Here is a 22,388-nt window from a genome sequence, read left to right on the forward strand (position 1 = left end):
CCGATCCCCAGGCAGGGAAAGAATTTGGCCCATTTGATATATTTTCGTTGGATCAGATCATTAGACAGTAAATATGACATAAGTCTCTGAGCCAGGTCGGTGATAAAGAGGGAAATGTTTTTATTTCTTGGTAGGCTCAGAATTACCTATTTTCTAACAGGCAAAGGGCATCTACCCTCCAAAGAAGATCTTTGCACACTTGAATGCAAATGTGTCTTCTTTCCTCAGCTACGCTCCCGACCTAAGTTTCCTCTTACACCATCTTTCCCAGAACTGAGCACCCCTTGGTAAGGCCAGCCTGGACGTCCCCCAGCCCTGGCAGGCCCCGAGGCCTGGCCTGAGCAGGTCCAGGAGACACGTACAGGCCTCGCCTGGCAACAGCCTTACTCCATTTTAATGAGTCTCATTTGCCCTTAAGACTTGTTTTTCAGTTTCTGACTCATGCCAGGCTCATTTATTTGGTATTTCGGCTTGATGAGTACCCAGGTTTTAACCCACTTAGGACTGTTTTCAGCCTCATTCTGGAAGCTCCAGGTTTTGTCCAAAAATTCCTCAACCGCAACCAGCTCACTGCTCCCCTTTTCTCTAGTATCCCTTATTTCCCCAATAGCTACAGCCATTGTCTGCGTGCCTCCCCAACGTGCACACACACACGCAAATACACACACGCAAATACAACACACATACTGGACAAGTGGCCTTTACAATAATGGAAGGCTGCAGGTTTGATTATTATTTCAATTACCCCAAGTAACGTGAGGAAGGAAAGCCTCTCTGGAATGTTCCATGAAAAGTTTGCATGCCTTCCAAATGCAATTTTTTTCTTCTTCCCTCAAAGACTCATCCTTCTCCTTCGAACAAAGGCCCTCTGAGGGTTTGTTTTTCATCTAAGACCAAACCACTGACTCCTGATTGGGGAGAACTGTGCATGATGGAGGGTGAGAAGAAAGAGTTTTCAGTAGAAATGAATTTGTAAACGTCTTCCCTGCTCTGCCTCTCCTGGAGTGGGTGACCCACATACCATAAAAATTTTCAGTCTAGGATTTTGAGTTCAGCAGAGACTTTCATTTTCATTAATTATCCCAAGGATCCACGCTGTCTTTCCCTCGGGGGAGGGGAGGGAGCACACACAGAAAATGGTGTATTTGGGGGTCAAGTCTCCTCTGAGCAGCCCCAGAGAGGAGAAGGACAGGCAGGCCCCGTTCCCGTCACTGCTCCTGGTGCCATATGTGCTGTGCTGCCCGTGGGCATGGAGTCTGCCTCTGCCTGGGCTGCCCTGGGGCTGTTTCCAGGGACTAAGCTCCGTGGGCTTCCCCCCAATGCTGCCACTTCCCATCCTCACCGTGTGTACATGCAGCATGAGAACACGGGGACCTGGCGGGTCCAGTGACGCTTCCGGTCCCTGATCTCCCCATTTCACAGTATGATAGCACTGTTATTTTGATGCCGTGCCAAATTTTTGTTTTAAAACCAGCTCCCTACAGACAGTTTTAGACGGACCAGAAATAACTTTTACGGCCTGCAAAATACCTTTCTCTTGGGACGTTTTTGTTGTGCTTTGAATACATTTTAGCACAGTGAGGTAACGTTCACGGACTCGCAGAGACACGGGGTGAGAAAGCAACTCCAGAGACATCCCATCCATCACCGTGACGCCAGGCCGGCTTCACCCAAAACATCCCAGACGTAGGTAAATATCCTGTTTTCACAGGTCATCAGAAAAAGAGACTCTACGCCACTCTGGGGGAACCCACTCCAGCGCAGACTTCCCTTCAATGCTGTCATTAGTACTTGTGTTACCGGGAAAACACCCCACACTAGACTGCTGTGAGTTTTTAAAACCCAAATTTGTGTATTTGGCACCAGATGTCACAAAACAGCCTGATTGTCAGCACACTGTTTAACTGCTGTTGAAAAATGTCATTTCAAACCAAATACATCTATCCGTGGGGTTGGTCCCCATTGGACAGCTTTCATTTTACAGTCAATGTGTGACCTTCTGTCCCCTTAGGATTCCCTTCCCTCGTGGATCTGGTCATCATTAAATGGTGAGGCTCTGCAGGTGTACCCTTATGCCTTCCTGCTCCCAGGATCACAGCCGTTGCATCCCTTCCCCTAAACTGTGTTAGCAGGAGCAGAACCACCCTCGAAAGCAAAGCACCCTGTTCCGTGGAGGGTGTTTGCTCAGACACGCTCAAAGCTTTCTGACACTCGGGTTGTTCCTTTGGTTTTTAGAAATAGCAGCTTTAAGGGAGTCCTTTCCCTGGCCTTCCCCTTCCGCGATGCAACACAGGAAACCCCGGTGTAGTCTCTGAGAGGTCTAGTTACATTTTGGCATCGAATAATCCCCAGGGCCTTCTGCAGCTAGAAGCAAAATAGTCCTCTCCCTTTCTTTCCGCTATTTCCTTTGGCGAAGCGGAAAGTCATAAGGAACCGGATCGGTCAGGAAAGCCTTGACCAAGAGCTGGTACGAACCTCAGACAAGACGCAAGTCGATGAGATGCTGTGTGCACAGTCATTGTCTGAGACAGAGGGTCTGAAATCGACACCATGTGCTTCCCAAGGAGTAATTGCTCCAAGGGGGGGAGAAAAGCAACGTGTCAGAACATTTTAGTAACACCTAATTCATCTCGAGGTTATAAATAAATCTTCATGCTTGCTTAGAAACAAAAGTCGAAAAATACTTTGACCAGATTACTTTGGTGACAGTGCTTCTAGCAGAGGCGAACTTTGCTGGGGAGACAACATGAGTAGAGAGAAACACGTAACAACTTTTTATGGTATATTTTACATGATTTTATTTTTTTGCAGTAAATAAAGTGGTTATAGGGCTCCAAGGAAAAGGGCCCAGATGTTAGAGAGTTGTGTGAAATTTAGGGGAAACAAGCTGTAAAAAGCGCAGTCATAAAACAGGCTGTCAGTGCCACACATCTGGACAATACAGCTGTATGTTCCTAGTGGCTGTCGTCACCCAAAGAAAACTCAATAACCTCATTTCACCCCAATTAGGCTGCATACCAACAGGATCAGCATTAAATTGCAAGGGGGCGGGAGAGAAACGTTCATATGGCGCCTCGGCGTCAAGCAGTTTTTATCTTGCATTTGAAGTTGGTCACCAATAAGTAAAAGATTGCTAACATAGCTATTTCCATTATTATAAAACCCTATTTAACTTATAATGTTGTAATAAGTCAACGTTTGACAGCTTGGACTATTGGCTGTGCCACACAATAGACTTTCTGTAGCATGAAACTGACCTATCAGTCATCGTGAATGGAGCCCGGGCATATCTTTCGTCTACCCCTTTCTGGGAGTCTGAGTCTCGCAGCATTGTGGGAAGCACTCTCCGCCTTATTGGAAAAATAAGTTCATTTTCAGACAACCCAGTTTATGTAAAGTAGAAGATAAATGCCCCTCTCGATGGTGATGGGGCTTTTGGCTCTAATTCTTTCAGCCAGCAGTGAGGCACCTTTGCAATAAGACGAATATTACAAAGCTGAAATACCATTTCATCTTTTTGTTACCAATAGACCATGCCAAAGGTTATAAAATGCCCCCTTTCCTATTAATTGTGTTTCTTCCTAGGTGTTAATGGCAGCAAAGGCAATTATGGACAGTGGAGAGAAATTAACCCTACCGCTGATAGGGAAACTGTTGAAATTTGAGCTTCTCCAGATTAAATTTAAGGACCAGCAGCGACGGGAAAATGAAAAGAAGGTACTGTGTGACGGTGGGTCTTCTAAAGAGGGCAAACAGGGCATAAAATGGAGCCAGTTTTCTCCAGGGCCACTTCCTGTCTTCGTAAGCCTTCCATTAAGTGTTACCTAGCACGTTCAGCTGTCACCTGGACAAGTTAGGAAAAAGGCCATCCAAAGATCTGTTCAATCTATCTTCTCAAAGACAGACCTATTAAAATTAGTTCCCCTGTGCAGAAATCGGACAATAGTCAGGGTATGTGCACGTGGTTGTTAGAGTAGTCTACTTATATGCTACTAACAAAGAAGGGAATCAAGGGGAGACAGAATCAGGAGAAGTAAATGTAAACTGAAAAAAAAAAACCCCACAAAGTCAGGGTGTAACCATTTAAAATATTCTCTCTCCTATTCAGTAGGAGTTCCTATTAAAATGGCAGGCTACATCTGCACCTTCATAATAATCTGAACATTTCAGCAGCAATTCATCACTCCACCTCTCCTCCCCCTCCCCGTTATATGCCTGATGACTTCCTCACATGTAGAATTCTCATTTAATTTGCCTATGGAAATCAGTCTGTGTGTTTTCCAAAGATTCGTGTTTTCATCTGAAAAAAAAATTTTTAAATACCTTTAGCAAAACGATGCTAGGTTCAAATCCATTTGTTATTATCATTACTCAGAACAAGAGATGTTTTTCTTCTTTTCCAAATCATGCTGAAATGTTTTTGGAAAGCCAAACGCTTTTGTACGTACATGTGTGATGTGTGTGTGCGCGCACGCATGCACGCACACATGTATCTATGAACTGGATTTACCTGTAAGCTGTATCATTATGCCCCTGTGTGGAAGATGCAAAATCAGTTCATGGAAGAAGAAAAAGAAGAGGGAACATGTTCCAGTAATACCTTCCTCACCTTTGCAAGATCCCCAAACCTAGGTTTCCTATTTGAATTGGATGCCTGACAGAATAGTTGTAGGAAAAAAATAATAATGCCACCTTATATTGGCAGGATAGGGCTTTATGTTTTTCAAAGAGATTCCCCATTAGCATCTTATTAGGGTGGTGCACATTGTTCCCAGGAAAATTCTACTCATAGGAACACAAGTGATGGTCTAGTTTTCCATCTATCACAGCTCTTTTCGTCATGTACAGGAGATTTGTACCTTAAGAAATACCCGGGGACATTAAGACTTGGCAGAAGAAAAATTGGAAAATTGGAAACTAGTATAGACACATCTTTTCTCGCCTTTTTGAATTCTAGCGTCACTTGGGAATCGGAATTATAGAAAGTAGACTACGAGTCCTGCGAAAGTCTTTGCGCCTCTGTTTTCTCTGTGCTTTTCCCCACAGCGCCTACAAACATACCTGATGTGCTCTAGGTGATCAGTTTACTCGTTTGCCACCTATTTGAAGTCAGCAACTGTTTGCAATAGAGTAAGGTTTAGTTTTCAGTTAATGAATTTTAAGTAGCAGTAAATGGAATATCTTGGCAGCTCAAGGAAAAAATTTGCAAGCTAGCAACAATATAAAAATATTCCTGCAGTAATTTTCCTCAGCATTTCTTTGAAATGTGAGCTATGAGATTCTGAAGATGTGCAAATAATCTTAGTTTATTGTTGAAAATTCAAAAGTCTAAAGGAATTGGGGCTTGAATTTTAGATAGATAGATAGATAGATAGATAGATAGATAGATAGATAGATAAAGAGAACTCTGAGCAATGAAGAGCCAATAATTACACAGTCTAATCTGATGTCTTCATTAGATTGGGTTCCCAAAACAACAGTCCCAAATCTCTCAGTTGCAACCATACTAGTAAGTGCTAAATAAGTTGATGAAAACCGACTGGAATGGAGTACTCTCCAGAAAATACTCTTGGTAAAGGCCAGACGAAGAGAGTTGTTTGAAGGATGATATAATCTCTAGTCATTTCAACACTACCACCCAACCCATCAGTTAGAACAATTGAAAGTAAAGTAAGTATAAGTAAATAAAATTGAGCCACATTGTTGATGAGAAAATGAAAAAAAGAAAAGAAGACTTTGCCCAGTGTCTTCCTCTTTCTTGAACTCAGGCTGAGATTCTGAGATTCCTAAAAGGAGAGTGACTGTCTCTTCAGCTTTATAATAGCAACAAGAAATCTATGTAGGTCTTTCCTTTCAAATGCTCATAACTCTATTCCCCAAAACTGGGCAAGCCAAGTTGTGTTTTGTGTCTCCTATATTGAATTTTCAGAATTGTATTTTAAAAAATAAATGCTTACAAAATATCCAGAGCAGGAACTAACAAAAAACACTAGGGAGAAAATATGGACCAAAATAACTAATAGAATTAGGTCCCTGTCCTTTTCCCCAGTGAAACAAATAGATCATTATATATTTGATCCTGTTTTAATCAACCAAAATTTTTCTTAAAAATAAGTGGCAGAAAAGAAAATAAGTGGTGAATAATATAGTTCCAAATGCCAAATACAGTTACAATATCATTATTTTAGATTCCACTGATTTTAATGATAGAAATCATTAAGTGCTAAAAAGCACTTTAGTGTGGGCTATGCTTACCATCGCATTTGCTTTGTCCATGAAGAGAGTTTGCTGGCTAAATAATATTATAAAAAAAATAATACAAGGGAAGATATTTCGTAGAGGAACAGTTTTAAAGGCTTTAGCACGTGCATTTCTGAAAAGCAAATGCCTGCTGGTAATTGCAGTGAAGTAAAAAATAGTTGAACACTCTGATCTATTTGGAAACACCTTGTTGGTTACTTCTAAATATACATATCATGAAGAAAATATATTGTATTTCTCTAAATAAATTTTAGCATTTCAGAAATTCTGAAGGACTCTTTTATGCAATTAATCCTAAATTGGATTTTGTTGTATCTTAAAATCTGAGAGGTTTGTTTAGAAATGACTCTTCCTTGCACACGTGATTATCTCAGCATTTATTCTGCATTTTTAGATCTATCATTGCCAATCTGTTTTTTAATTCATCAACTTAACAAACACTTATTGAAACAAACTTTACAGAAACAAAGTACTAGGCACACATATATCATAATGTTCATTATAATTTTAAAATAAATTATTTGGGGTTTGTATTCTGATCCATGTTTTAATTTTATCTATCTGAATATTATAGCATTGTTCACATTTGTTACTTTTTGTTCACTCCAACTTTCATGTTTATATTAATGATAAACATTTAAAACCAAAGCACTTTATTATAAATATATTGAGAATTCAGCTAAAACATTTAATCATCCAAAAAAGATGAAAAGTGCCTATAATACAAAAAAAATAACATTTAAATCATCTGCTAAACTAAATCTAGCCTTCCTATGCCTCTGAGTCCAGTTCAGAAAATTTGCATATGTTTAGACAAAGATCCAAATGTATTTGAACTGTGCTTTTAATTTGTGAATTCAAATAACCAGTCCATATTTTCTTGGATATTTTTAACATATCTTTTATGTAAAAGCAGAACAATTCTTTCTCTTTCTGGCTTCTATACTTGGTACAAGTTGCCTTATTTTCCAGAGAACTAGAATTGGAGAGAAAGCAGTCAAGAAGTACGGAGAGATAGTACTGGTAAACTTTTCTTAAAACACCTCAAAATTAAAAGCACCTAAATTTGATAAGACATTATGATGAAGCCACAAACAACCCAGGGCCTGCTCCAAAGGAGAGACGAAGAGAAATTAGGGTAACCTTCACAGACGTTTTACAGCTTACTCCATCTGAAACCCCAAAATACTGGAAACCAGCCAACGTAATGCCATTTTTTGTGTGTGTTTTGTTTTAAAAGAAAGACCAGAGGGACATACCAGGAAATTACAGGCTGGTTAGTTTTGATTCAGTTGTGGTTAAAATCTTCAAAAACTATTTTAAGAAATCAAACAGAGGAAGAGCAGGAACTCAGTTTAGAGGGACCCGTGTGGTTTCAGGAAAGGAATAACTTGCCTCACTAACTAGATGGAATTCTTTGAAGCAGGATTATCAAAATGAGGGTACTACCACCAGAACCGTTGGATCTAAAGAGCTACAAAATTCAGCAATTCCGCATAAGTAATAAATGACTCCCTGGCTAACTGATCTGTAGAAAAGAAGTGTTTTCCTAATTGGGATGCTTTTAATTAATGAAAACTGTTTATGGACTTCAGGAAAAAATGTAAAGAAATGCACATATTTAGAATACAGTAGTATCTTTAAATATGAGCAGAGACAGTTACCACAATTAATGATAACATTTAGCTACCGTTACTGACTCTTCGGCAGTATACTAGGCTCTTTACACATGTTATATCATTTAATCTTTTAAATGATTTTATGAGGTACAGAGTATTATTCTTGACTTCCAGATGGGAAAACTAAAGGTGTGAAAAGTTAAGTAACTTTTCCCAGGTTAAATAGCTACTCAGAGGTAGCACTAGGATTCAGATCCAAAACTTTCAGACACTATGTTCTTAACCACTGTACAGACGCCTTCCGAACGTGTCTCAATAGCTGTGCAAAATGGCACTCTTTGCCCGCAGTCGAGAGTGCCTGCCCAGAGATATTTCCCTGTAAGAGCAATGGCCTTGCTTCAGTGAACTACCAACAGCCGTCTGGTCCCACTAATTACATTGCGTACAACATCCTGAGGTGACATGTGGGGACAAGCCAAGGAAAGGAACATAGCTTACCAAACACAAAGTCCACAGAACTAACCAACCACCAATTCTCAAGGGAATTTTGATTTCATTTTTGGCCCCACCCAACTGCCCAGAAATGACCTGGTTCTCCGGGAAAATCTCGTAGGATGAAACTTCCTGAGATTTTTCCAAACATCCTCCCCCATCTCTCTGCCCTTTTGGATGTTGAGATAGAACAACACTGGCTGAGCCACTACTAGAGCCTCTGAATCACATAGAATCCTGCAGCGGACAGACATCAGACAGACATCAGACCCACGCCCTCACTGCCACCAATCACAGAACACAGCCATGTTCTAAGTCTGTGGACTCCAGTTCTGAAGATGGCAATATGGTGCTCCAGGACATTCTGCAGGGCTCTGAAGATTATGTCATTTGGTCAAGTGAACCCACTACATTCCTAGACTTATGCTTTCTACACAACAGCAGCTCCCTAGAAAAATGAGCTCCTAACTCAACCCCATGTGTTATATTTTCTATTTGGCAAATGAGCAGGGGGGAGAGCAGAAGGGAAAGAATAAACAGGAAATATAGAAAAGAAAAAACAACATTTTGTAATGCCGTGACTCTACTACAAGTAATATTAACATCCTGATATGTTACCGGTTTTTCTTTCTGTGAATCTGTTTCTTTACATAATCATTGTAAATTAAAATACATAAGAATTTTACTTATTACCACAGTATCCACATCTATCATTATTATTGATTGTAGGATATTCTATTGACTACCATAATTTTCTTAACCATTCCTCTATTGTTAAACATTTCAGTTATTTCCATATTTTTATAATAGGTAATGTGATGAACACATTATATATATATGTGTTCATATATACATATATATGAACTGTATATATATGAATTGTATAGAATAGAACTCTTTGTATTTTGGATAATTTCCTTAGTATTGTCTTATATATGGATTACTTGGGCCTCAAACCTCATAACCTGTGTTTCCAAAGTAGGTTCTAGAACAATTTCGACCCAGTTTTTCCATTAAAAACAAAAAGGCCCCCTGGTCAAAAAGAACTTGGAAGTCACTGTGTGTTATGCACAACTCTTGGAGATTTAACAGCACATTAGCTTATTAAAGATAGAAGAGTTTCATGAAAATAAATCTGTTTAATATTGTTTAATCTACTGTCTCTCAAACGTATCTGACACCATAGATTTCTTTCAGCCCTCCTCTTGTTCTCCTATCATCTGTAACCAATAAAAAGAAATAGTTTGTGAGACAGAGTGATCTCTTGAAAGAGCACTAAAGTAGCATTCAGAAGATAGGCCTCGTTTCTCATAAGCCACACAATAAGAGTAACTTAGTCACTCAACTGCCATGAGCATGTTTTCTTATCTATACTCTAACAATATTATTGTGGGACTCTTACGATAGAACATGTGTGAAATCACAAAGTACTACACAGATCTAGATGTGCTATTGTCTATAAGAATAAGATGAAGAAGAGCTATTTACCAGCAGCTCCACTGACTTTTACTGTTTGCCTCCCTTTTATTATAATAACATAACAAATACCTGTCAAGGTATGTGAAGGCATTTGAATCTTGACATCAAGAGTCATTTAGAAAATAAAATACGATCTAAAATATTTTGAAGTACCAAATAATTAGGTTGCCCTGTTAGAGAGAGGAACCATTTTGTACTTTTGCCTTTTGAAAAATGAGAGTAATAAGACTGAGGATTCGAGGTAAGTTTCACTTGATACTCAACTAAATATGTGAAATCCTAATAGTTCTTTTGGTTGTTGCTAAAACAAGAGCCTCACATCTGCTATGTAGCTTAACCGGTTAAGAAATCTCTGTGCCTATGCACAGCCTTCTCACAGTAGGAGACATCCAGATGCTTTTTGTACACACTGCATTTGAAAGAAAACGGACTCTGTAACGAACTTGACCCTCTCTTCGTATGCTGGGGAACATGAGTTCCCCAAACATGGTGGAAAGAGGGGATTTTTGGATATACCCCCTCCTCAATTTTTGTCTTGAATTGGCAAGGATTCTCTCTGAGTTACGTTGTGTACAGGTGACCGTAGAATGGGAATACGCATGCTGCACCACCCAGAAGCAAGAAAGAAAAGTTGGTGCGAACAAATTTCAGTTTGTGAGTTAGGAAGGGGTCAAGTTCGGTGAATACTCAGCTAATCTGGTTCACTCTTTGCCCCCCTACCCCCAGATCTGAAGGCATAAACTCATAGGGGGAGGGGCTTATTCAACATGTGAAAGAACAGAGGAAAAGGGAAGAAGACAGGAGGTGATTTTGCTATGATTAGGGCTTGGTAGAAAAGGATGTTTTGCTTTTTGACCAAAGTGAATTCTAGGGGCCAAGCAGTCAATATTGTCAAGAATCACAGGGACAAAGACACTGTCCTGGTTCAGTTCAAGTATGGAGGGTTGGAGACCTGAGGAACAGATGGAATATAAGATAAAAGTAGGAGGGTGCCTGGGTGGCTCAGTTGGTTGGGCGTCCGACTTCAGCTCAGGTCATGATCTCACGGTTCGTGGGTTTGAGCCCCGCATCGGGTTCTGTGCTGACTGCCAGCTCAGAGCCTGGAGCCTGTTTCAGATTCTGTCTCCCTCTCTCTCTTACCCTCCCCTGCTCACGCTGTCTTTCTCTCTCAGAAAGAAATAAAATATAAAAAAAAAAAAAAAGTAGGGACCACAACTAGAGTCAGACATGGGAAAGCAGAAGGGACTGGGTAGGGTACCATGTTCAGAAAACCACCAAGGACTTCTCTGCCTGGAGCTGGCAGCCAGAATAACCTAGGTACTTCCATTGGCTGTCCTCTACCATATGTCATCTCCGTACCAGGGAAGCACATACAGAGATGCTCTACTTGGGAGATTCTTTATGTAGTAATGCTTCCTGAAATTATACCAATCGAAGATGCATCATTGTTCAAGAAAAATGCAGAACACTGAGTTGTATAGAGAGAACAATAAAAATGTTAAAATGGTGCATAGACATAATTTGAAAGAATGCATTAAATATCTCCTTCACTCTTCTTCTCTGGGGATTTTTGTTAGATCGCTATGTTCTTTCAAATGATTTTTATAATTTAAAAGAGCTATTTCAAGAAATGAATCAGGTTTTATAGGTATTTTTTAGATGCTTTTGTAAAAGGAGGGAGGCAAGTAGTGATCATTTCAGCACTCAACAAGAAGTATAAGTAAGGGAGGGATAACTATGGAGAATCAAAAGAGCATCCAGGAAATAGAATTATTTAGCCCCCAGAAACACAGAGGAGAAAGACAGACCATTTCTATGGCCTAACAGTACCACAGAAATAAAATGAATCTAGGGTTAGAGGTCAAACCAGCTTATGTCTCTTCCATAGTGGAGTGTCTGAGGGCAAACCGTGTGTCTTAATTTATACAATGTGAACAAAATTACTCATCATGCAGGTTGCATTTTAAGAACAAATTAAAGACGATGATGTCTGGAAAGCACCAATCATACTACACAGCTAAGTCTCTGTAATTTATTGCTTATTTTAAATTTTGGTTGTGATCAGCCCTGCCTTCTCTAGGGTACCAAGAAACCTTACAGAAGAAAGGGCGCAGGGAGTTCCTTACCTTATAGAACCCCAACCTTGCCAAATGGCAAGAGGATCCGAAGGGATGGGAGCAAGACACACATACACACCCCCCCCACCAGGAAAGCCAGCAGGGCTAGGGGGCCCTTGTAACAGGAAAAGGATAAAGAAACTAGTTTTAAACTTCCCTTGTACTCAGCAGTATTTTTTTGGAACGACAGGATAAATGACTGGATGTATGAATATACAAATGTTTATTCTTCCAGGTAAACTTTAGAATAATGTCATCTGAAACAGTTTCTTCTTTTCAGTTCTAAAGATCACCCTGAGGTTTTATTTAAAATTGCAGTTGTGGGAGTTTCTGGACGACTATGACAGCAAAGTTAGGACTTTTCTGTGGCAAGGCTGGCTGTCCACCAAGGAGCCGCACGGGAGTGTTTAACTTCAGTGGATTTACCATCATCCGAGTGTGGCTGAGCTCCGGCGTGAGTCTTGCCAATGCCTCTGAGCTAATTGGACTCAGGGGCACTGATTTGTGCTCTGGTTTCATTTTAAATTAACAATCTTAAAATTTCCAATAAGCTCTCAACACTGGCAGAGACTTGTACCATATTTCTTCAGTAAGCTTGCCCTCCCAGTTTCTGACAGGACTCAGGTTACGGTCTCTGTTCAAAACCTCTTACCTCGTACCTGCCTGGACACAGGCAATAACTGTGCCTCACCCTTCGCTTGGAAAAACTGAAACATTCCCTCAACACCAACAAGTTCTCTCTCTTTCTTGAACGCACACTCAGCCACCCCTTCTTCTTGCTCCTCTTATTAAACTGAGAAATTGCCTTTCTTCCTATCAGAGGAAATTGACATGTTCTCTTGATCTTTTCCCACCTTGCCTCCTCGAGGACTTTGGCCTCCACCATATCTTCAGTGTCTCCCTCTCTACTCCCTCAATCATTCAATCAGACTGCAAACACATCTCCCGACTTTCCATATACACATACACACCTGGACCTCATACTCTCCGGCCACGCACTTATCTATTGAAATCTTGAGAACTCTCACACAGGGCACTTCATGTCTTCCATTCGGTTAATCACTATGTATATGTGACTCACATCCAAATTTATAACTCCAGCCGTATCTCTCTTCTCAGGGGAGAACGTGTGCGTTCGACTGATGTTCTTGACATTTCAGGGAGTCTCAAAGTTAACATGACTTTTCTGGAAAGTTTGCTTACCTTAAGTAAAAGCCGTTTCTCGCTCCAACTTCTCTATCATCTAAGTCACTACTAGGTCTTTTCTAGACCATTGCTAGCGACTCCCTTGCTAGTCTTCTTGTTCCTTCTCTTGCAAACTCATAGTGCTTCTCCACTTAAAACTCTCTATGGTCTTCCCATTGCATCGATAGTAAAATACAAACTTGTCAACCCCACCTCTGAAGACCTGGCCCGGGCCCTGCGTCCCCCACCTCACCAGGGGCCACTCTCTCCCTTGCCCACGGGTCCCCTGCTACCCTCCCCTCTTTCCAGTTCCTTGAACATAAAAGTTATCTCCTTTATAACTCGGGGGCTTCATGCCCACCCTTTGTCTTTTCCTTGCTTCTCATGTGGATGACTCCGTATCTTCCAGGTCTTCATTCAAATGTCACCTCCTCAGAGAGGTCCTCCATCACCAACTTACTGGGTTTCCTCAACTGTGCGACTATCACTACAATGGGTTTATATCCTTCATAAAAGTCATGAAACTTTGTAGTTATATTTTTACCTGTTTTTGTATGTGCTCTGTTCCTCTTTCTTCCCCAGTAGACTAGGCTTGCCCAGCCATATTTTATGCACCAATTTGTATCTGGTGCAGAACGACAGGCTGGGGCTTTTCAGACCTCTGCACCTTACCTTGTGCACTCCTTGCTGCCTCCACCCAAGGCTAGTAGTGACATCAGAAGCCTTCTCTGATGCTTCCCTCTGCTGCTGAGGATGGGGGTTCCCCACCACTAGAACCACAGGACCCAGGCCTGCATGGAGAATCCGTAGGTACCTCTGACCCTTCTGGGTGCCAAAGCTACACCGTTCTGTGGAGCTCCAGACATCCAGAAGACGCATGGAGTAGAGACATGCTTCTCTCCCCTTCTGTGTTACATTCTGTTAGCCGGACGCCAAAGCAAACATATCTTCTGTCTCTAATGTTTTAGAATGGAATTTTTCAAATTTGATCTCAATACAGAGTCCAGATGCTGCTGCAGTAATTTTTTTATTGTGTTTCCCAATTGTGTTGAGTACGGGAAAAAACAAGCAATCTAATATAAGCATATTCTGGATCTTCCGTAGGGCTACCTTATGATCCAGCACTGCCATATAATTTTAATGAACACAACCTATGTGTATTTATGGATGAATGTATTGAAAGCATAATTACATTATGAAATAATACACAAAGCTTTCAGCAATTGTGTGAAAAGAATAAACTGGTGGGGAAATTGGGTCTTTGCATGGCAGTCTAAATATGCCCCAGAGCAGAGTGTAGAGTTCATTCTGCCAACTGATGTCTTGGGTTGATCCCATCTTTGGATCTATCAAACAGCAACTGTTGATTATGTCTATGCATTTTTAAGTAGCATCATAATAAAAATAATATATCGGCGCGGGCTACCCCAAAGAATCTTTTACCCTTTAAAACTTGTTAATACACTACTTAAACTTTGAAAAACTTCATCAAGGAGATTTTAGAGAAAGCTATTCTTTCTGTGTTTTTTTTAACTTCTGTTTTATCTGTTGCTGTTTGTTATTTTTTAAAAACGCTTATTTATTTTTGAGAGACAGAGCACAAGCAGGAGAGGGGCAGAGCGAGACACACACACAGAATCCAAAGCAGGCTCCAGGCTCTGAGCTGTCAGCACAGAGCCTGATGTGGGGATTGAACCCACGGACAGTGAGATCATGACCTGAGCCATGATCAGATTCTTAACCAACTGAGCCACCTAGGCACCCTGTGTTTTATTTTACTTTTAATGAACAAACAACCTCTCTCTAAGACTTGGACAGAGATTCCCCAGGATTAGGCTGCAAGATGAACCTAAGTTACTGCCACCACAAGGTACTCTGAATCCTGCACTTGCCTTACCCCCAACAACTGTGGTAGTTTATAGGCCCATGTTTGACTGTCCCTTAGAATGAATTCTCTTCTAGAAGACCATTCATGTGAACAATCTCCTGGCACCCACCCCTCAGTCCTCATGGGTACACGTGCCTTATCACAACCTATGCCCAACCTGGGATTGCCACTGTCCTGGCTTGAAGAATGAATACATGAAAAATAAACAAGCAAACAAGCAATTGAATGATATAAAGAATTAGTTTGCCCAACAGTGGAACACCCATTGCTTGCTCACTATATGATTTGAAGAAAAATATATTCTCTTTTTCCAGGTAATAGAAGATAGATTCAAGATAGAAAAGGATAAAGGGAAAGCAAAATCTCCCAAGGAGAAGAAGGCCTCAGCTGCCAAGGTTGCCAAAGGGAAGGGAAAGGATCCACCTGAGGCAAACACAGCAGTGAAGAAGACGACGCAGCTACAGCGGAGGGGGGAAGACAATGACACTAAACTGTACATTGGTCAGTGAGATGCCCCTCCTGTGGGTTACCTTTCCCTGCCTGCCTTCCAATCCACAAAGTAGCCTGAGAAATCATTCCAATAATGACACTTAATCATGCACTCTTTATAAAACCACAAATCACATACTACCCATGATACCCTAATAGAAAAATACTGCTCTGTAGCAATTCATTTCTGTTTTCAGCAAATATTTATTTAGCTCGTGTCTTGCTGTTGGCACCTTTTCATAAGACAAATAGGAAATCACGAGCTAGGTGTGCCACCACCAAGTAGCTAGCTTCCTACCTCTTTGGGGACATTTTAAAAAGTCAGACATAATTATGAGACACACCAGAAAGTGACTATTATAATGAGTGAAATACGGTGGTGACAAAATCAGACCAGTGAATGTGGGACTCACACAGCTCACAGTTTCCTGACCTGACCTTAGCTTCTCCTGCTAATAGTTTCTCTCAGGGCAACTAGAACTTCAGTTCATTTTTGATTATTGGTGTAAAGCTGGTTTGACCTGTGCAGCCTATGAGTAATCCATTGTCACTTTCACTTGAACCCAAATGGAGTTTCCTATTACTATTTGCATTGCATTTAAATGAGATGGAAGGCCTTCACATCCTTTATCAATTTGCTTCTCATGACATATCTCTGCTCTAAATCCATTAGACCTAGAAGCTATGATATTATGGATTCGATAGGAAATTAACAACACTGAATTTTTGGTGATAGTAGAGAAATTATTACTTAGAAATGAAAAGTTTGTGCATGCTGCATTACTTGTGAATTTATCTTAATTGGCTTTTGTGGGATTTAGTTTTCATGTAGCACCTCGCATGAATATTAAAGGACAACAATTATTTTCCCCCCTCAGAATCTCATATTTTAACATTAATAAAACAGTGTGACAAGGGCTAAGTAGAGGGAAAAATATGTGAGGAAGTGTACAGTATATATTTTAAAATTTTAATGCAATAAGTTACAATTGCTATGTAACCCATACTCAGCATTCACACCTGTTGACATAAATACACAGAATACTTTGGTAGGGGGCATATCCATATTCAATATTTCCCTCTCCTGTAAACACCTCTACTTATAAAATAGCACAAAGGTGCAGCCACTCGTAATTCAGGAGTAAAGCCAGATGTCGCTCAAAAGAGGTTGAACCCTCCCCAAAAAAGTACAGCCTACAAGCCTAAACCTTTCCTTTTAACAAAAACCCAAGCACACATTTTCCATGACCACAGGCCCCACGTATGTTTGTCCTTCTATCATGACTATATCTCATTTACAAAAGTGATTTAATATTTTGTAAAATGGCCACAGCCTTCTTCCTGGAAGGGTAATAATGAAAACCAGTCAACATGACTGCATTCCAGCCAACGGGACTGTTTTTGGCAGGCCAGAGGTATTATAAACGCATGCATAATGTATGTAGCCATTGAACTGGCTGAGTGCAACCTGTTCTCTTTTAAAATGACGGCTGCTCTTTCTTTATGGTATTTTGAACAGACGATGAGCCAGATGATGGTGCCCAACATTACATTATAGTTGTGGGCTTCAACAATCCTCAGCTATTAGCGATCATGACTGAGCTTGGCATTCCCATAAGCAGCGTGATTAAAATATCTTCAGAGAATTATGAGCCTCTGCAGACACACCTGGCAGCAGTTAGCCAGCAGCAGGAAGTTCTTCTTCAGCCACAAGGTATGCAGTCTGCTACACAACCCACTGAATCGTTCAGGATTACCCACTGTCTGTAAAGAACAAATAGAACTTTCTGTCCAAAAAAATAGTCCCACAATATATTCGCTATTAAACCCTTTTAAACTTTGATTCTCTATTTATTCTGCTTGCTCTAGCCAGGTGCTATAAATTTTGCATATTAAAATCATATTCTGTTTATATCTCTGTGTAGCCACAGAGAATATGGACTGGGGGGCAGAAGACTTGGTTGTCTGAATACTTTTCTCAGGAACATTTAATCTGTAACTTTTGCCTAAAGCATGGGCTAGAATAGATCAACTGTAGCTAATGTATTCTTCCAGAAGCCTCAGTCACCACATGGCCCAGGGGAGGTCATAGCTTCGGATGCTTGCTCTGTTTTGCTTTTGGCTTATTGTGATAAATCAGGTCACTTTGTCTTCCAAGCCTGAGACTATGAAGCTGTAGAGTGATGGCCCTACCACCCTACCATTCAGACATTTGGAGTCATGGGGTCTTCATCTAAGGGAGTTGTGCCAGAATGGCACTGTGGGAAGGGAACTGAGAGTTACTGTACACTTTGGATGACAGAACAGGGATTCGGTGTAAGCCTGAGTGACCTGGAAGTCCACGATTTTCTGCCAGCCTCCATTGCTTTTATTGTTATTTATTAATAATACCATTTGCACAGTGGTTTGTAATCTATACAACCACATCCCAGTTTCTAGAACTGTATTTTGAATTTTGCTATTCCACGTTAGAAATTTCTACCATCGATGATAATAATAGTCACCATTTATTGGGCAGATGCCTTGGGATGAGCCTCAGTGCTAAGGGCTTTCGGTGCATTGATTTCTATAATTCCTACAACCACCTTTGGAAGCCTGTTTTATTACAGCCGGTCCCTAACTCACAATGGTTGGACTTAACAAATGTTCAGCTTTACGATGGTGTGCAAGAGATTTGCATTCAGAAGAAAACTCACCTTGAAGTTTGAATTTTGATTTTTTCCTGGGCTAACAACATGCTGTGTGATCCTCTCTTGTGATTCTGGATGGCGGCAGCTTCCAGCCATCCACATGATCATGAGGCAAAACTACTGATACACTGACAGTCATTCTATCCCACAGAGCCATTCTGTTTCACACTTTCAGTACAGTATTCAGTAAATTACAAGAGATGTGCAACACTCTATTATAAAATAGGCTTTGTGAAGTTGCCCAACTGTTGGCTAATGTAAGTATTCTGAGCACATTTAAGGTAGGCTGAGCTAAGCTATGAAGTTCAGAAGGTTAAGGGTATTATATGCACTTTCAAATTTTCAATTTACGATGTGTTTATTGGGATATAACCCCATCCCCATCATATGTCAAGATGGATCTGTACTTCCATTTTACCAAAAGGATGCTCAGTCTAGAGGCAGCTACTAAGGAAAAGAGGTGAGATCCAAACCCAGATACTCCTGTCTGAAAGCATAGTTGTAACATTAAATAACTTACTATTGAAGCTACTGAGAAAATGTTCCATAAGTCTATAGCCTCTCTACAAACATATTTAATATATAGAAATAAAATCACAGAAAAATAGACTTTATAATAGAATAATGAGATCTTAGTAGTAGAACCCATTTAGTTATAGGTGTAATAAACAAATATTATAGGCAAAATTTCTCATGTAACGTTATGGGAATTGGTCATTATTTTATAGTTGGAGCACAAATGCTCAGAGAAGGCTATAGCTGTTTGAATGTGACCAAAAGTTACCTGAAACATCAATCACTGGTCTATTTTTAGCCATGTGAGAAGAAGAATTGGATCACCAGCTTTTCTAACCAATTATGAAGCAAACACACTAAGATGGTCAAACAGTGATTTGGCAGAAAAACTGCTCCTACACAGATGCAATCTAAGGGAGATGGAAATCTCCAGCATATTTAGCTCCACGAATGTGTGACCTTATCGTAAGGTTTCCAGGTCTCAAGTGTAAAATGAAGGAGTGGGATGAGCTCATGTTTCATATCAATTTCAGAAGTAAAATCCTCTGATATCATAACTGTATAATCCAAGTCCAAAACCTTCTCAAAATTATGTTTGCATATTTGCCTTTTCTGATACTACACAGACTTCTCGCAATGCATATAACCCACCATGTCCACTTAGAGTGGGGAAAAAAATGTAACTTCCTCATTTTGTTGTGTTAACATGTTGCTATGATTAGACATAGAGGCTGAAAAACTGAAGAAAGTGAATGCCATAAAAGAACTTGAAATTTTCTGGAAGTACCTGGAACCAATCCTGAATAATGAGAAACCTGAAACAAATCTCTTTGACGTTGCTCGACTGGAATACATGGTCAAGACAGAAAACTTTCCTTCTGACTGGGCAGACAGCAAGATGATGGTTAGTACAAGCATTAGTAAGAGTGAATGGCTTGACCATGTGGTAGTGCAGTTCCATTCATCACATCCGTTCATTCCACAGACATTCACTGAGCATTGACTATGCACATGGCTTTGTGCTAGACTCCTTCATCTTCAAGACAGTGATAATACTGAATGCCCAGTGATGGTTACAGCCTGGGTCTTTAGCTTTTAGTATACGGATTAATGGCAAAGAATAAGGTAGAGATGAAGATGAAGGAAGGTAATTCTTTTATTTGGTGGCATGTGGCTTTGTTTCATATTTCAACAGTGCTGTTGGCAGTAGAGTCTTAATATATGATGTGTTGTGAAAATAGTAAATTTTACAGTTTTTCAAATTACATTATCTTTCTTTTTTTAATATATCAATTTAAAATATTGTTTTTCTAGGCCCTTAATTTTATTGCCAAATATGTATTTTTAATTTTTTGGCCAACAAGTTCTATCCTAATAGAATGATTTGGATCCACCAATTAACAGGTATTTTCTGAGAGCATTTACTGACCCCTGATACTGAGGGTCTCGCAGAGAGGTTATGACCAAAACCATGAAACGGAGAAGCCGTGTTCAAGGTGCCATGCACCCAAGCGCTTAGTTACGTGAAACATACTCTAAGTTTTCTATTAATTTAGAAAAAGAAGAAATGGGACGCATCAAAAAGTACTAGCAAAGGCTAGATACACAAGGGTGTTTTAAAAAAGAAGGGTGAGTGACTACTTCTCACAGATGTTGTGGAGGATATTCAAGTATGCCTATCCCAGAAAACTTCTCCAGTCTCTTTCAGGCTGACCCCCTGTTCCAACAAACAGGGACCCAGAAGTGCTGAATTTCCTGCAGGGTGATCTATTTCAGCATCAAGGGAGCTGAACTCCTGGGGAAAGCAGAGTCCTGGGGGAGTGATCACACCAAATGAGTGCTCTGCAGGGAGCTGGGCAAAGTGGGATAGAGGGAGTGGGTGGATGTCATGTACAATAACTGTGGGCAGCTGACAAAAAGAAAACTGTCTAAAAGAAGAATAATATTGAAGCTTGGAACAGTTTCCGAGTCAAAGGATAGGCTGCCCACTGTCATGGGTTGGAGCATGAACATCTCTCTCTTGAGAGTCTCTGGCTGTATTGTCTCGATATGGATGTGCACATGGTGAAGTAAGAAAAAACACTGAGGAGGGAAGCCCAGATCTGAACCTTGAAGGAAGGACAAGATTTGAATAAGTAACCATGCGTAGATCAGCTTGAGTGGCGAAGACCGTCAACATAAAGCATGAAATGCCACAGTTGTAGAAACAGAGCACAGAAGTCTGAGACCTTGTAAGAATAAATAGTAGCCTTGACCTGTATGTGGAGATGAAGCTGAACTTAGAGAATCTGTGGCTGAAGGCAGAATTGTTCTAAGCAAAACCGGTTATGCCAAACTCCCTTGGCGTGGCCTCTTTGCACCCCTTCATCTAGGCATCTCCATCTTTCCTGTTTTGTCTTTCGCTCTTCTGCCTCCTAAACCTGAGCTCAGATAAAGAATCCACTGCCCTCTGTCCCGTACTGTTTCATGCCAAATTTGGTCAATATGCTTCTCTACGCTGGAGATATTTGGTATTCCAAGTAATTTAATACTATGATTATTCCCTCCTATTTTATAGAAACTCTAGATTATGTCCGACAAGTATGAGATATGTTTGGGGAAGAAGCTATATCCCTAGATATCCCTGAAATCCCACCTCAAAGTCAGCTTCCTACTCTTTCTCTCCAGCAGACTCTCTCTTCTCCTAAGAACATAAAATCTATGTATAACAGAAACCTACATCTGCAAATTTATGTTTTGGAGAAACAGTCTTTCCTGTCATTTGGGCCAAATCCTGGCAGCATAAGCTCTCAAGAACTTGTGTACATTTTTGGTTCAATCAGGTGTAGGAGATATAATTCCTGAGCCATAATTCATAGGATTCAGTAAAAAGAGTCTTCCAAGACAGCCTCAGACCACATATCTTTCACTCTTACCCTAGTTAGGGCTTTCTTCTTTGTGGTTTCTTTACCCTCCAGGCATAGACTGAGAGGAGCTAAAATGTATTGAGCCCAAAGTAAAGTACATCCCATTGCATCTTCAGCACACAGATAGATGTAAACACCAAGGCACATAATCACAGCTTTGAAGGACCCAGCACCCTGCTTCCTCCTCCAGTGTCCACAATTTTCTGTTCATTAGATTTTAGTCCCTCCATCTTTAAAGAAAATGAATTGACTATTTTACTTTTTTAAAACCTAGAGTAGAAGAATTTAAATGGCCATTAAAGTTCGGAAATTTTTATGTTAAAAAAGATAGTATCATCTCAGTTGAAATACTAGTGATGGTAGAACATTCCAGACCTCAGAACTAGAACGTTAGCACTGAGGATATTTGGTCAGGCCTTGAAAGTAATAGGAATGACAACATTCAGTTGTCTAGGGAGCCGCTTATGGCTGTGCTGCCCAGTTGGGCACACTGATCTCCTTAATCAGTCTGGAAGTATTTATTGAATATCTTCTTCATGCCAAAGCTGTGGTCTGGGTTCAACTACAGCATTTTTTTTAGAGTCCAAGCATGCCTCTATAAGGTACTATTTGTGGGTGAATGACCGAGTATTGAGGATGATAGGGAAAGAGAGCCTTGAAAACATTTTGGTAATGGAGTTGGGTTTGGGGTTCAAAAAGAAAGGCCATTGGGTTTCATATTGAAGAACAACGTTAACATTAAAGTT

The 22,388-nt window shown here is 40.4% G+C and overlaps 1 protein-coding gene across 1 annotated transcript in view; it reads left to right on the forward strand.

Annotated features, from left to right (window-relative positions):
* Window positions 1-22,388, forward strand: part of LOC120224591 (sperm-associated antigen 17-like) — a gene marked incomplete at its 3' end in the record, with an annotated part of 146,017 nt that overhangs the window by 66,022 nt on the left and 57,607 nt on the right. The window contains exons 4-7 of the mRNA XM_039222853.1: window positions 3,586-3,717; window positions 15,356-15,542; window positions 17,050-17,244; window positions 19,459-19,640. Coding sequence (XP_039078784.1) covers window positions 3,586-3,717; window positions 15,356-15,542; window positions 17,050-17,244; window positions 19,459-19,640 — 696 coding nt within the window. The remainder of the gene's footprint in view (window positions 1-3,585; window positions 3,718-15,355; window positions 15,543-17,049; window positions 17,245-19,458; window positions 19,641-22,388) is intronic.

Source organism: Hyaena hyaena, unplaced genomic scaffold, assembly GCF_003009895.1.
Source record: "Hyaena hyaena isolate Hyena2069 unplaced genomic scaffold, ASM300989v1 scaffold_1195, whole genome shotgun sequence".
Taxonomy (NCBI): Eukaryota; Metazoa; Chordata; class Mammalia; order Carnivora; family Hyaenidae; genus Hyaena; species Hyaena hyaena.